Source organism: Andrena cerasifolii, chromosome 15 (assembly GCF_050908995.1).
Source record: "Andrena cerasifolii isolate SP2316 chromosome 15, iyAndCera1_principal, whole genome shotgun sequence".
Lineage (NCBI taxonomy): Eukaryota > Metazoa > Arthropoda > Insecta > Hymenoptera > Andrenidae > Andrena > Andrena cerasifolii.
In genome coordinates, this window is record NC_135132.1 from 2,857,250 (window position 1) to 2,874,314 (window position 17,065).

General features: G+C 38.1%; 1 protein-coding gene across 1 annotated transcript; it reads right to left on the minus strand.

Moving 5' to 3' along the window:
* Positions 1–4,068: 4,068 nt before the first annotated feature.
* On the minus strand, positions 4,069–17,065 carry LOC143377221 (uncharacterized). The gene is made up of 6 exons (XM_076828284.1): positions 17,038–17,065; positions 16,918–16,976; positions 16,174–16,341; positions 14,888–15,091; positions 8,637–8,923; positions 4,069–5,369 (listed from the first exon to the last, which is right to left on the minus strand). The coding sequence occupies exons 1-6, from the start codon at positions 17,063–17,065 to the stop codon at positions 5,354–5,356; spliced, it is 762 nt and encodes a 253-aa protein (XP_076684399.1). The 3' UTR covers positions 4,069–5,353.

Genomic DNA, 17,065 nt, shown 5'->3' on the forward strand with positions numbered 1-17,065 from the left:
TTTTGAAGTCGGTTAAAAACACTGCCGCCCCTGGCACTAGAAGGAGAGAGGCTTTCCCTAATGTATATTTTTCTCTTTCTATCGTCGTCTACATTTTTGCCCATGGCATGCTTCCTCCATGTTTATATGCTGTAAGATATTAGCGCACGCATTCAGCGCCGAAATGTATATCGAATGGATTTCCTATTGAATGGTAAATAGAAGAAGGAACATTCTATTCTCGATATTTCAGCTTCCTCCTATTTCTTGCAAGAACTTGCCAATGATCCTCTCTCGCCCAGTTTTTTCTGAATCGTATGTAGATGGCGCTAATACTCACAAATGCGTGGCATCGCAGGTGCGCTACCTTACCGACACCTTCAGAAGGCGCAGGATCTTCGCTCTAGGGCAGGAATGTACAGAAAAATTTGAACACATTTTTCAAATCTGAATTAATAAACGTACAATGTTTAGAATTATAATACTCAATAATTTTCCTTTAAATTATTCCCCAAAATGTGTCTTATTTTCGCAGCGTCAAACTCGAGAGGGCCATGCGGCAGCCTGTGTATTACAAACCCATGGTGTAAGAAAGATAGGTGGACCGACTCTATAGCCGGTATTCATAGTTGCTACTTATTCTTAAGCAAATGCTTAAGCATTCGGCATTCTTTACTAGCTACTAGGTTAGTAGAGGATGCCACATGCTTAGGAATAAGTAGCGACTATGAATACCGGCCTATCCCCACTCCTGTGATCTTAAAGAAAAAGTTTCTTGTCCCGCCTGCAGAGGGTATTAGTGTAACATGTGAACAATATCGCGTTTACTTCCTTATGTTTCTTTTACAAGGGAAAAAGGACATTGGTAATATGGGACGGCAGTGTTGTGTAAAAGGTTGTTACAATAAACAATCAAGTGCCACGAATATCACCCTTTTCAAGGCACCAAAGTGTGCTGACGGTTTAAATATATGGTCGGAGCTCCTTAATTAAAAAATAACGCCAAATTCTTATGTTTGCGAATAACATTTTAATATATGCGATGTAAAAAGTACAGAAATTGTACGTACAACAAACAAATAAATATTTTTATAATTGAAACAAAGTCTTAATGCGTGTTTATTATAATATTATCCTAAGTATAATTTATCCTCATAAAATAAGCATTTTACATAACGATAAACATTTGTTTGGTCGTCAACCGACTCTCATTTTCTCGGTTTAATTAATTTTAAGAGTTAAAATATTTTACTTTATGAAACTTTTTATTGGATGAAGTCATTACAAATTTTAGTGCATGAAGTCATTGCAAATTTTGAAACCCACATGGTATTAAGCACGTGGTTATGGCACGGTGTAAAAGAAACATAAGGAAGTAAACGTGATATTGTTCACGTGTTACACTAATACCCTCTGCAGGAGGGACGAGTAACTTTTTCTTTAAGATCACAGCAGTTTTGTGGTGGGGGTAGCGTAGTCGGTCCACCTATCTTTCTTACACCGTGTACACCATAGACATATATAGACAGAGCGTAAGCTGAGGGGGGGTGTAAGATTCGCGGTAAGGGGAGCGATACAGGCAAATCGGGTAACGCAGTGGTTATGCATGCCGAATGCTTCCGAAGCTATCCCGACATGCCTGTATCTGACCTCTGCCTTTCCCCCTCCAAGCCTACCGTTCCCCTCGTCGATAGTTCCAGCTTCTGCTCCGTCTATATATGTCTATGGTGTACACACCTAAACGCTTCGCTCTCACTACTCCAGCCGCTCCCCACTTATGATGCCAGATCGGGGACGGGTTCCCTCGAGAATTTCCCCCACCTCGCGCATACTACGCCGGAGCAGCGTGTCCGTGAGTTGGACTCCGAAGCGCCGAGCTCACGGACACGCAGCTGCGGCGTAGTGTGCGCGAGGTGGGGGAAATTCTCGAGGGAACCCGTCCTCGATCTGGCATCACAGCTCCCCACTCCGTTGGCGGAATCGCTTGTCCTTGAACGAGCTCGGAGCCCGAGCCCGAATGTTTGCCCGCCACGGAAACGGAGGTCCTTGGCGTGCCTCCTCTAGGGGACCACAGAGACTCATGAAACGATTTTGGATCTGTAGTTTTGACCATCTAAATACTCAAATAAATGTCTGAATGGAAGCTCGTTGAAGTGTCGCATGCAAATAATGCATTGGAGAGGTATTTTAAGAATCATTGCGATATTGTGAATTATATCATTCTTCCATCCAGTATTAGTTGCAGTTCTATCACAACCAACGACGTCTAAGCTCCCAAGGGAGATTTTTCGATTCATTTAATTAGAAATATCAGTAATATTTCTCCCGGAACTTGATGTTGGAGAAACATGACTGATGTAGTTAGACCCCGACTCTTGAATCAATGAAATATGTTCCTCTTTCACTACAATCACGTTACGTCCCAGACGAGAAACACATACGTACTTCGCCCTACGACAATATATAAAACAGGACATTTCGCGTGTTTATGTGCTCAAATAATATTTTCTAATGTTCGACAATGAAATGTACAAAATTTTAGGAAAATATACGGAAGTTGCCAAACTTGGTGAAAAATTAAAAACTTTAACCCCGATGTGCGAGGGTCGAATATTGACCGATTTCAAAATTCTTTGCCTCGCATTTTTCTTCCCCAACGGCTACTTTTCCGCACTACGCCGTTTCGAGTGTCGAAAATTTGGGTTTTCGGCCCACCCTAATGAATATATGTAATATGTATAATTAGAGCTGGTCGAGTATTACGCCCCAATAGCTACCCCTTACGTCTGATCTAGGTATGCACTGCATTAAGGATAAAATCATAAAAAAGAAAACCAGAACAATAGATTCTGAGATCTGCAGAACTAACACGTAATTGAATAAAAATTTAATTTCTCAATTTCTGAAAGTAATGATACAGAAACAACTAGCCTATTGTTTACCAACACCACGAATTTTAAAAGCAGCATTAAAACAGCATTAAAATACAGTATCAAATAAACAGTTTGCAAAAGTTGTTTACAACACTTATGGTTAAAAAATTGATAGAAAAAAATTAAGTAAATGTAAAATATTTTAAATTATTTATAGTTCAAAAGTTATACGAAAAAGGCCCCAAATTTTTCCACCCGGGCCGGGAAATTTTGAATAGCTCTTTGCGACTCTAATTTGAAAGAGACCACCCCAAAATTCTCGAAGCTCGGGCATCACTGCTGCCCAGCGGTCGCTGGCAGCTCTCCGAACGCCGGAACGGTGCATGGTTGTAGTGTAATGCGTCCGTGAGGCGCTGTTGCCATTTTACCTGTTCGCGCGAGCGCGGGTTGCAGGATAAAACGTTGACCCTGTATGTATATCAGCGACCAGTGCCCTCTTTTTCCGTGGCTCCCACAATGGTAATACCTGTTTAAATTAGTGAGTAATAATATTGACATTTTTTACTGAGTAAGCCCATACGTACAGACTATTGTCAATCTTTGCAGTCATTTGTAACGAACTTAAAATAATATTTTCCAGTTTTAACCCTGTTCAGGAATTTTGTAAAAAGTTACTTGTAAGATGATTTACTGTATTCATGTAAGATGAGCAGTTTAATTTGACAGATGAAAACAATTGAAGAGTCCTTGTAGAAAACACTCAGAAAACACAAGTTCTAAAATTTGAAAAAATTTAAAATTTATCGGAAAATATTCTATGTGCAAATGGTAATACTGTAGCATAGAATTTTATTTTCGACACTTACAGTGTTTTCTACAAGGACTCTTCAATTCTTGAAAACATATTCGTCAAATATTACCTGCCAGTTATAAATGTATATGATATCGAAAGAGATTGAACTTATCATGTCGAAAAGTAACCAGTTCAGTATTGAATTACTTTAATACAGCCACCGCGTAAATGCGTCATTGCTCTTTGCTCTAGAAACACTCCAGTTCACTGAAGCGTGGCGCCACGTTTGTGCGGATAAGTCACGATTTCAATGTAAATGTCAGTGAACGTGACTGGAAAACCGTTGGTGATAAAAGATCATTGACGTAATAACCCTACGCGCGGTGGACGAAAGTAAATAATCATTTAAGGAGAAGTTAAAAATTTTATGTGCGATATAATGTATTTTAATACAAATTCATGACATATCAAGGCATGAACAGTCTTTTTATACAGAAAACATTTCAACTTAATGGATCCGAAATATTTTTAATTTTTTAGTAGTTCATACCGCATTTCGACAAATCTTAATTTTTTATTGTTAATGTAAAAAAAAATATGTCATTTCCCCACTAATCATTCAAAGTATTGCTGAATCCTTTATCCTTCTAACTTACCCTGATTTTCTTTATCTACCTTTTCCAGTAATAGTTACTCTAATATTTTTTAGATTAAGGTTCGATTTTATAATAGACTGATGACTGCACTTTCCCTTCTGTGTACATTATGCACCTTTTTGTATTCTGTTTTTTCTTGTTCCACAATAAAATTGTAATAATATTAATAATAATAAAAAGATATGGTGAATATATGGATTTGGTTACCTTTCGGTCCAGGCTACTGACCAGATTACAACTATCATTAATTTATATTCTACAAGTTGTTTATAAATTGATTCAGGGAATTAAAACTTTGTGTCAGATCATAGCAAATCCAGATAAGAATAAATACTGATAAAGGAAACTACTTAGTCGAAATGATGAATAAAATGTAGGACTTCTGATCTCTATCAAAATAATTCTCAGGCTCTATTAACGTATAATTTTACATAATTTTGGTATATTTTAGTTTCTGTTTTGTTTCTCTAACTGAAGAAAATACAGGTGGAATACGAGTCTTTGTTCACTAATGGATTTACACCAAAGTAAACGAAAGATGTGAACCCAAAATAAATTTGAAGATTTACACAGGTCTCCCTAATAATTATATAAATATTTAATATACAATTTTATGCTCGTTACTTATATCATCACAGAAAAAGTCTCTTGTTTTGGTGCATTATAGTAAAATTTACGATAATTAAGTATATACTTATGCCAAAAGTTGCAATTATGTCAAAAACAGCTGTAATAGACAATAATACATCGATAGTACCTGTTAAACTGTTTAAACGAAACCATTCCCAATAATTTTGACGCGAAAATTTAGTAAATGATATTTAGGTTCTGTCCAGTTTGTAATTATTTATATAGGAATAAGCTTTTATGGCAGAACAGTGTTGTACAGTTTTTATGCTTCGGTATTTGTGGTTTGCAAGGTACGTTCTTTAAAATAAATGACCATTCAATCGCGAGAAGTTCCCAGGTTCTATACTTAATCGATGTAACATATATATCATTTATATGTCCAGAAATTATTTTCAAGTCTTCGATTTCATCCATTTCTGTCTTCAACCATGGACGCACCTATAAATAGAAGAGAAAGTGCAAATTAATTATCTGAATTTACTTAATTTAAATCAACCATTACTCGCATGAAATAAATAAATTTATAATTTCAATAAATATAAATAAAAAACTTCTATTCAGGGTGCGCAAAAATTTCTAGTACGAGCGAGGGTAGAATGATTTCAGTTGCAAAAATAAGCAAGACTTTTTAAATAACTTTTTCTGTGTAAAGCTTTTTTGTTCCAAAAAAACAACTTCGAAATTTCTTCGGGTTCACCTACACTGATTTGGCTTGGCCTGTCTGGCTACGAGCAAGTAGGCGTCTACTTATACATGTACAGAATATATTTCATCCGTCTTGCCATACATAAAGTCTCTTTATTATACTAAAAATATCCTAAATTTTGTCCAATTCAAAGAAAAAGCCACAGTAGTATTTGAACAATCGAAATCTGAGCACACATTAGCAAAACATCATACAGCAATAATTAGAAGAGCAAAGATAAGTATTCAATTTGTAAAATGCACAGATTAAACATAAAAAAGCTTGTTTAATTTTCTACAACTTCATTTTATAATCTTATGTGTGGACATTGTATATATTGTTCCTATCTGTAGCTGGACAAGTCAAGTCAAGGTGTTACTGTAATAAACAAAATTGAAAATCGTGTTTCTTGAAATCGAAGCCTAGCGAGAAAAAAAAATTATTAAAATTTTTGCTTCTTTTTCCAAGATTAGTCATTCTATCCTCGTTTGTACCACGAATTTTGTCGCAATTTGTTTATACAATATTGCGTTTTCCATATTACGTGGATATAAGTTTTGGGATAAACTAGGCACACATTCTTAAAGAAATTTAACGAAATAAACTAATTCCACAATTAAATACTAATAAGTAACTAATAAACTGATTGAATTTGTATTCAAGTCCAATGTCCTCAGGTTGCACCGAAACGTGCTGAAACTGAAAAATACTCAAGACAAAGGCTAAATAAATTTTATATCATTATCTCGGTCTGCCTAATTGTGAGGTGGAGCACTTAAATGGCAACGCCTTAAGGGATTAGACCTCCTTGGCCAGGTCAAGAAATATCGCATCTTTGGGAATTTATTTCTAAGAGACAAAAACACTTTTATCGATAAAAACTTTTCAATGAAGATAGAGACATCTTTGAATAATATATACAATTTTTTCCAAATATCAAAACATTCCGAAAACTTTAAATGCGTTTTTCTCGAAACCAAGTTTTTCGAAACATTTTACGCTGTAATTTGTGTAAAAATCTATGGATTTTTAAACAATTTTGCACAGATGTTCTTAAATGTATTTTCTATCGTCCCACCGTCAACTTTTTCGATTCGTTGAAAAATAACAAAATAGCTACACTTTGAAGCAAAAAGCTCATTTTCGTGTGTAAGAAAATGGACTTTATTTACGCATAAGTCAGGAAAAATTTAAAATATTTAAAAAACTGACGGTTGGACGATAGAGAATATATTTAAGAACATCTGTGCAAAACTGTATAAAAATCCATAGAGTTTTATTCAAATTACAGCGTACACCGTTTCGGAAAACACAGTTTCGAGAAAAACGCATTTAAAGTTTTCGGAATGTTTTGATATTTGAAAAAAATTGTACATATTATTCAAAGATATCTATATCTTCATTGAAATTTTTTGTATCGATAAAAGTGTGTATCTCAATTGGATTTAGAGAAGACCAGGACAAAACCGGGGCCCTAACAGAAAATAAAACAAAAATTGAAGATACGGTTTATCATTAATAAAATACATCAATTAAGCTTTGCTACTGGCTATTAAAAATTGTCTCATATTAAATACAAATACATTTTAGTAAGGTATACGTACTGCATTAGAACAGTAGTGGAGAATTTATGAATCAATATAATAATTAATCAAAGCTAAATTGATGTCTTTTAATAATGATAAACCGTATCTTCAATTTCTGTTTTATTTTCTGTTAGGGCCCCGGTTTTGTCCTGGTCTCCTCTAAATACAGCCCTGCAAGAGGTAGTAGGGGGGGCACGTTTACCGGCCAGTACCCAGCAGGATGTCGGGTAAGACCCCGCTGACTTCACACCTAAGTCACTATATCTCGGATAGGCCCTATACTTCCGCTATTTATGAATACATAAAGCCCTATTTAAGGCGAGTTACACTGTCCAAAGAGGCAAATCTTTATTTGGAAATGAAAAAAATCATTTGAACAATTCGGGTTATTGAAATGGTGCATTGTTACAGGTTGTTGAATTTGTATTTTTATCCTCTGTACAGATACAGATGGAAACAATATACAATTTTATCTAAAAAAATCACAAATGTCCTTGAAACCTAAAAATCCCCTTTAACAGAATTTACTTTTAACAGAAAGAAAATTTCCTTCAAGACCATTCTTCTTGGGGGTTTTCAAGTTTCAAGGACATTCGTGATTATCTTAAATAAAATTGTATATTGTTTCCATCTGTACCTATACAGAGGATAAAAATACAAATTCAACAACCTGCAACAATGCACCATTTCAATAACCCGAATTGTTCTTTGAAAATTTTCTTTCTGTTAAAAGTAACTTTAAACAAAATTTCCTTCAAGACCATTCTTCATGGGGGTTTTCAAGTTTCAAGGGCATTCGTGATTATCTTAGACAAAATTGTATATTGTTTCCATCTGTACCTGTACAGAGGATAAAAATACAAATTCAACAACCTGCAACAATGCACCATTTCAATAACCCGAATTGTTCTTTGAAAATTTTCTTTCTGTTAAAAGTAACTTTAAACAAAATTTCCTTCAAGACCATTCTTCATGGGGGTTTTCAAGTTTCAAGGGCATTCGTGATTATCTTAGATAAAATCGTATATTGTTTCCATCTGTACCTGTACAGAGGATAAAAATACAAATTCAACAACCTGCAACAACGCACCATTTCAATAACCCGAATTGTTCAAATGATTTTTCCCATTTCCAACCTCATGCGAGTTTGAACGTTACTGTATCTCGTATCATTGAATGTGTCTCGTCATTCACTCTAATATCCTGTAACAATAAGATCTACTTGTCCATTTGAAAATGGACCAATGTCACCATCTTTATTACCAACTCATTACACATGACAAAAATTCACACACTCAATCGTGTTGCTCATAAAAAGTAGTTAAACTTCTTCATCCCCCTTTCTTTCATACATGTACTTGTGATTCACGAGGAAAATATGGGACAGTGGTGTCACGAAAACGTTTGCGTGCAGGAAAGGAACTGTTCGTTTACCGTTTCATAGTTCTCATCCTCCTGAAATTTTCCAATCTCCTTTTGTTCCTCTGGGCGTTAGCTTTCGCTTCGCTCGCGGCGGCGTCCGCCTTAACGGCTGCCCGATTCGTATTAGCCAGTTCCTGCCTGGCGAGTTTCAGCTGATTCGACAATTCCTCGACCCGCCGTTTCGCTGCGTCCAGCAATTCCTCTTTCTCCCGCAACGATTTTTGCGCTCCGCTCGCAGCTGCCTGGGCGTTCGCCGCGTTCGCTTTGGCCGTTTGCACCGCGTGCGATAGTGTCTTTAACTGCATTGCAACCGAGGGGAAAGAAAAGTGAGATGACTGACTACGTTTATAGATGCTGATTTACGATTTCTACGGCGCTGAAGGTAACGAGCTATCCCGGATGGCTTGTAAGGTCGTGCATTACGCATGGTAATAATACGTATCTGCTTACGTACATGCAATGATTCATAAAGGAAACTGAGCTATCCCAGTAAACGACTAATTCTACCTAAAACGTATTATTCAGCATTTACTAACTGTTAATCTCGACATTACAAGCTTCGTCGATACTTTCCAACGTTTGCAATTTTTCTGGTGGGAAGGTCTGAATTGAACTTTAACCCTTAACTGGTATCTTGGGGTCGCTCATGATCCCAGGCACGCAAAGTTCGCTGCAATATTTTTGGTTGCCTAAGCTTGTAAACTGTTTTTCTGATTAATTTTATAATAATAGTTTAACTTTCTAGGTTTCTATTATTTTACACATTACCCAAGAACAAAATATTCATGGAGGGTGATTCAGGGTCGACTTTACAAATTTCTGTGTCCTTTTTTATTTGGGGTCTGCCGCGACCCCAGTATACCAGCCAAGTTTGCCAAAAACAGTATACCAGTTAAGGGTTAATTGAATGTGTTAAATGGTTGATTTCTAAGGAATAAATAACACGAGGAATAGTGGAATAGTCGTTTTGCAGCACTTAAAAGTAATATACATATATTTCCGTTCTCTTTAAATTATATTTTTTTATTTTTTTAATCACTCGATGTCGTATAGCAAAAGTCTGGTTCGCAGGTACTATTATCCTTACTAATATATAAAAGTGAAACGTTGTCTGTTTGTTTGTCCTTCTTTCACGCCTAAACGGTTGAACGGATTTCAATGAAATTTTGAATATCCATTAAATACGTCCTAGATTAGATTATAGACTATTTATAAATATGCTATCTAAAATAATAAATAATAATAATAATACCCGGGGGAAACCGGATAACGGGTCAGCTAGTACCTACTATATGTTCCACAAATAAATTAACTTTAAAGCTTTTCTAGTTTTATATGTGTACGAATATAAAGTGCTGGTCAAAATTAAAGGCACACTATAATTTTCCGAAAATTTTGGTCATTTTTAAATGGCTGTATCTCCGCCAAAAATGGTCGCAAAAAATATTTAAAAAAAAAAACATTTTAACGCTTAAAGTTTCTAGTTTTTGAATCATGGACTCAATTTTTTTCAGCCATTATGATACTGTTTTATCAAGAGAAAGCGTAAGAATTGAAGTTTCAATTTTTTTTGCCTAGTTTGAACGCATATCACATTATATGTTATTTCCGCGTATCATGATATATGTATTTGAACATTTACTAGTGTTTCTTTAGGTGAAGCTTTTCAAAACAGTGATGTCTTCAGAAACTCGGCAATAATAACTACGATAACAATTTCTCGAGTACCGTATTTCCGCTTCAAGTCCAGAAACTGACTTTCGTTTGCTATTTTTTGTATATCTAAATACGGCGCAAGTACCTGACTGTAAAATGATATTATAAAAAAAATAAACACACGAAATAGGACTACGAATAATGTCCACTAGCATTCAGGGAGGCATTAGCCGCAGATCAATTTGCTAGATCCGATTTCACAACCGGATCTTTTTTTCTAGGGAAGACTTGGGACAAAGTAACACTAGATGAATGTAACAACTGTTATAAAACAAATGCCAATCGACCAACGATCGTCTTCCATTTTTGTGCACCAGTTCCATCTCTCTCCCCATCTCGGTTGTCGCCAACACGGAGCAGTAAGCGGGTTTCTTACTAAAGCCGGTATCAGATATATTGGCCGGTGAGTTTCCGGAGAGGTAGTCTCCCACAACACAGTTTGCCTGCCTCGGTGCTCCTTTCCTCAACGTTTTCTGACTCGCTCTCGCCTTCGCAGAACAAGAGTGAGCCAGAAGTGGTGGGGATAGCGCCAAGCTTCTGGCGTATAGGCCAAACCGAGCTTTCAGCGTAGAAATGCACAGATCAGAATAGGTGTGCGTTAGCTTCGAAAAAATTCAGGAGCTTTATTGGTCAGAATATTGATTCTTTCTTGATAGCTTCATCTCGTATTAGGCTACGCACAGCTTTGTAACGCACACAACTATTACGCTAAGAATAAATAACAGCCAAACGGCTAGGTTCAGGTGGAGCCGAGCAGCGTTCCCTTTACTCCACCATACCCTGCGAAAGCCGCGCAACTCCAACTGACAAACCCACGATCGTCAGATGGTGGTGGTTGATTTCTCCTCGATCACTGTTCCCGAAAACGAATTCACCGGCCAATATATCTGATATTGGCTTTTTATCCCATGCAGTTTTCTAAAGGTCAGAAACTATCCACCATCACTATTATAACCTTATAAGAACCGCTAATAAAGATTCAGAAAATTTGCAAGTTATTATGCATTTACAAGAAGACGCTGCTATCGAAACGAGCGACTTTTCAACGAAATATGGCTAAAAAAAATGTTGGGGAGGCTGAGTATAAATAAATTCTAGAACAGTAATGCGAACTAGCCACTAATGCGAAGCTATTTTTCTACAAAATGGATATAAGCTTTACAATTTTGAAGTCCTGTATCTTAATTTCATTAGTAAGTACTGTCGTTTGCAGAAAAGAAGGCGCCCGGACGCTAAGCAGGGCAAGGGGGGTACTTTGCTCGCATTGGCCGATGCGACAACGTCGACCAATACAAAGTAAGCGAACTGGACACAGGCGGTGGGAGCCAATGCGAGCAAAGTAGCCCCCTTGCTTCGCTTAGCGTCCGGGCGCCTTCTTTTCTGCAAACGACAGTAGGTATGTCTTTTTTTTAGCCATGCAGCGGATTGTTTTTGTTTTCTTTTTTTTTTACATTTTCGTCCTCGCGCATCGTGAGACTAACATCTCAATAAAAAATTGGATTATAAAATTGTTTGAAAGAATAATTCAATATGTGTCGTTGCATCCAGATTGGTACCTTCAATGTATGAAAAGCTAAAAGTGTATAATGTAATTTATAATCTAATTTTCTTTTTATTGAGATATTAAATTGGAAGTTATGGAAGTTGATTAGTCTCACCACATGCAACAACGGAAATGTGAGAAATTAAAAAAAAAAAACAAAAACCAACTTCCGTCTGCAAGATTCGAATTCCAGCCTCTTGCTCGTGATTTCAAATACTTACACCGGGACTCTACTGGGGTAAGTAAAAACTATGTATTTATTAATGAGGTTACGGCGGACGACTTTATAATTTTAATGTTCAAAGTCATTTTTCACGAAAATGGCTTACAATTAGCATTAGCAGCTACTATTCTTACATTTATTTATACCCATGGACTGCAACACTTTTAGCCTGATTTCGTTCAAAAGTTGCTCATCCCGATCGTAGCCTCTCATTGTTAGATCTGTAACGTCCCAGCCCCATCATGGGATCGCGACTGTAGTGTTCGCCAACGCCACCAGAGGTCTAATCTTCCTAACTCTTTCTCACAAGTCCTAAGTTCCAGTCTCGCTCGTATATATATATATATATATATATATAAGTTCAAAGTTTAGTCCTCTCGAACCCCTTGCACTCCAGCAGATCCAAAACAAAATATTAAAAATTATTTGCACTGCACTGCAATATCAACGTCTCGCTCATTTGTGACTATATACATCACTTAACGTCCAACTACCAAGTTCTCGTGCACACCAATCCTCTGGCCCGCCAAACGGGAATCTATGATATCAACAAGAACCCGTACCGGATTAAAATCCCTTTCCCTACATCCAAATGACCCCAGTCATTGGTCCCCCCCCCCTTTTTTCCTTCCCCTGACATCACTCCTCTCCAGCTCCGCCTCCCTCCTTCCCCGCCCTAACCCAAAGCTTAATTGCCATTAGTTAGCAAACATAAACTGCGCTTCACCTAAGCTAGTACATGCACATACACTCCGACTATCGATGACTTTTACTTCACGTGCCCTGCATGAAATTGGCTTCTACTTCCTCGTCACGCTTGCTCTCATTTCTGGCTGGACTACCTAGCTTACTGCCAACAGCGTAATGTGTTACCACTACCCGCACCTTTGTTCGTATTTTAATTTCCCTATTATCTTTCAGCATCCTACAGTTTTTTGACAATTTCCCCACACTTATACCTCCGAACATTTTCCACTTCAGGCTGGTGACCCCACTACACTAAGCTTTTGACCGGTAACAGGGCGCCAGTTCTGAGGGACGGTCCGCAGAGGGGGCACAGGGAGAACTCCCCTCTACTAACCAAACATATAAAAAAAAGTCCTCTCGAAACTCCTGCATCTAGCGCAGCGTCCGTCGACTGTAGCCCTGCTGATGAGAGTCTGCCTGACGAAACGCACATCTTCTTTTCGTCCTCAACCCTTAAAAACGCCAATCCACCTGCCTCACACAAGTAGTAGGCCATTGCGCGTAAAACCGGCCTTAGGAATTACGCTTACGCCGGAGGCGATGAGCCAAAAGATTTCCTTCTGGTCCAGGAGCCGGTGGTTGCGGATATGTTTATAGATCCCCAAACTTTATTACAGGTTCATTGACAGAGCGCAAAACCTGATACACCAGACTTTACAATATATTGTCCCGAACTAAGGATGAGCTTTCTGTTTCGAATTAAGGATGGGGTTTCTGCCTCGAACTATAGCGAGCGCTATCCCCCTACTTCTCCTGTTCTTGCCGCAGCGAAAGAGACAGACTGCGCATGACCAAGAGGTGCATTATTCAGTCTCTCTCGCTCATTCGCAGCCTCCTCTCATTCTACGCGATAAAACAAAGAAGGCAAGCCGAAAAGACTCTCCATGTCGCGACATATACAGATTTTGATGTGCCCCGTACTATTACTGCATAGAAAAAGACTCCTGGCAGACGATGTAGTCCGCTGCTAGCTCCGCATGAACCTTGCCTGTGACCTTCCCGAAGCTCCTACCTCTAGGTTTTTGGCGGCACACGCTGCATAGTAGTAAGTACATGTGGCAGCTTCCACCAATAACCAAAATACGCGTGTATCCTGTCTTTAGAAGTGTGCCCAAGTAGGTGACAAAAATCAACCGTCACAGCGGCGGACTGCACTGCCTGCCATTAGCCTTCTTTGTATACAGTAATAATACCGCAGAGAACGTATTAGGCCAGGGCTGTCCAGGGTTTGCTCGCACCAGCAACCGCGAGTTGCTCTTCGCTCTTGAAAGCACCGAGCCAGGCCCCTCGCGTCCCTCAAGAGCGAAAGGTCCCTATGGTGGGACACAACCATCACTCTTGCCTTCGCTCGCAACCATCCGCGGTTGCTCTATGAAGGCAAGAGCAAAAGTTGGACGGGCCTGTGTTAGGCAGTTAAGAGGAGTCATCCACTACATTAAGCTTGAGGTACAATCGACTCCACCTACTTCCTATATTTCCTTTGGATTGGAAGGGCCCGGTGTAAAAGTTCCACCGACTTTTCCATCTTCAGTTGGGGCATGCGCATTCGGAAACCTATCATACCTATCATATCTATAGGTATGCGAGTATCTATAGGTATATCAAACAGCAGTGAGGTTTGCAAAAGGAATTAAGAGGAGAAAATGTGAAACAAAAGAGTCTACAGAGTCTGTCTTCGCGAGTGACCCAATAGTAATGCCGTGATACCAGGTCCTCTGCTGAACCTCGAATGTAGTCATCGCTATACACATAGTCTTCGCGCTATGGACTGGAGGAGCCGATGACTCCACACACATTTTCATATTCTATATGTGTCTGCGCATTGGAAATCTCATTATTGCTTGGTATACCAACTGATCGTACCCAGCCAAGTCTGCGTAAAGTGCACCGCCCTAAATTTTTATAAATAATATCCTACAAATTTACTTATCTCCTTCATACGCCCTAATTATAATTATTTTTCCCAAGTGCAATTATCTTTATTATTGCTAAGAGTGTACTTCTATTTAGAATTATTAAGTCGAATTACGTCACCTGATCTTGAGACTGGCGCGCTGCCTGCATTGCAGCATTAACATCAGATTGCTCTCGTTCCCAAGATGAGGACTCTTCTTGGACGACCGACTGGGCCTCCTTTACTTCCTCCTGTAACTGGTCTACTATTACCTTCTTTCGCGAGAGCACCTCTTCCGCCGCTTTAGCAGCCTCCACTGCTTTTTCGGCCAGCTGTGTCTTTACCTACATAGTGGAATACGTTTGTGTCTCTTGTTACAACACTCAAAAAAATTTCCGCATACTACATTAATTATAACTTTTTCATCCTACCACTGTTTCTAAGGAAATATTAATAAATAATAGTAATGTACTGCCAATTATTTGTGTTTTGCAATAATAAAGGGGTAGATAGGTAATAATCTTTGGCTTTGCAACTTTGTGACTTTGTAATGAGGTTTCTTTGTATTTCTTTAATTCACTGTGTTATTCATACGGTAAAACCTACGGTTACAAAGTCACCCCTCGATGCGGGGTGACTTCGTGACAACTTCAAATTTGATTTCTCACTTAACTATAAAAGGGTAATTATTTACTTTACGTTTCAATGACCTTGGAATAAATTACCAAGGTCATTATTCTAAACAACTTTTCTCTTTACATGTTACCCCCGCTCAGCTCTAGTTTTCGAGATATTCCAAAAAAACTCTGATCGGTAGTTGGTTGTGGCCAGATTGGTTCACTGCCCACCCCCGTCCCGCGTCAACTTTTGAGAAATCAAAGATAAAAAAATGTATTGCAGAAACATACCGTAAACTACCTACTTAACACCTATTAAAAAGGAAAAGGATTTTTTTTTTGTATTTTCACACTTGTAGTACAATCACAAAAGATGCAATGTTATGATAGGGTACTTAAAACAAATGTAAAAATATACTCTCGAAATACGAGTTGCTGGTTCCAATCCTCACGACCATCTATTTCTGAACTCCTATGCCCCAGTTCAAATCAATCGTTGGTTATTATTTTATGCATTTTTTCCACCAGAATGAAGTGTATTCGTAAATTATGTTTAAGTAAAGTTAAAAAGGGAAAAAGTTACTCAGACTGACGACCTTGACAACATATCTCAAGGTCATCAAAATCGGTGAGGAATGCCTAAAGTAAATAACCACCTTTATTCTTCCTTGTCCTCAACAGTGGCGCCACTTTCGCTTGAATTTTTTAGTATTTTTCATGGAAATATTTGCAATTCGTTGCACATACCTACTTATTTCTACAATTTTATAACTCGTGAATGTAAACATATATGTGACAGAAATAAGTACTTGACGTGCAGCTTGCTGACCAGCAATATTCTGCGCATCTGAAGCTGCTTTGGCTTCCTGCGCAGCTTTCTGCGCAAGACTGCTGCTTTTCTCTGCTTGATTTTTCTTATGATTGCTGTTCGGTGAATTGCAACTGGGACCGTCAACATAACGGACCTCCCTCTGATTCTATTTGAACACAAAAGCAGTGGCATCCTTAATAATATTTAATAACATGTAAAAAAAAAATTGAGATCAATTTAATTCAGGGAAGTCATAAACATGTTTAATTTAATTCGTCACATTCAGCGTTCACAGCGATTAATTGCAATGAGTGGAGGGGGAAGCACCTACAGGAGTGGTGGTAATGCGCGCATAAACTGCGCCTGCGTCAGTCACGCACCCCCACTCCTGTAGGTGTTTCCCCCTCCACTCACTGCAATTAATCGCTGCGAACGCTGCTCAGATTCATAATGATGTGGGTACACACATAAAGCACAAGCATTACTATTTGCACCGAAGATTATAAAAAAAATCAAATTTTTCAAATTTTTTATTCGAGCCACTTTCATAATTTCTGCCACATTCGTTAAAATATTGAGTAGCTATGATTATACAAGCATTTCTGATAAAAGGACAAAAATAAGCATTGAAGCATAATGGTGATCTGAGGTTATTAAAAGATTCATCTTCTTGGCACAAAAAATGATACGTGCAGGAATAACATCCGTGTAAATAAATGATTTGGAGCAATCCTCGACTTACTATGTTAACTGGAATCTTGTGGATCCTTCCACAATCAAGACAATCAAACGCCAACATTACTAAACAATTATAGTTATTTGGTTAGGAAAATTAAACTACTCGGGCTTGCACGATACTCACCGATGTAAATCACGTGGGAGATGTACAT

What these genes read in the sequence shown, in the direction of transcription:
- LOC143377221 (XM_076828284.1), bottom strand. Translation starts at nt 17,065, where the DNA reads ATGTACATCTCCCACGTGATTTACATCG. An exon ending in ACAAGATTCCAGTTAACATA is followed by an intron (nt 16,342 to 16,917) that starts GTAAGTCGAGGA and finishes GTGTTCAAATAG; the next exon opens with AATCAGAGGGAGGTCCGTTA. An exon ending in CGCGCCAGTCTCAAGATCAG is followed by an intron (nt 8,924 to 14,887) that starts GTGACGTAATTC and finishes GTTGCAATGCAG; the next exon opens with TTAAAGACACTATCGCACGC.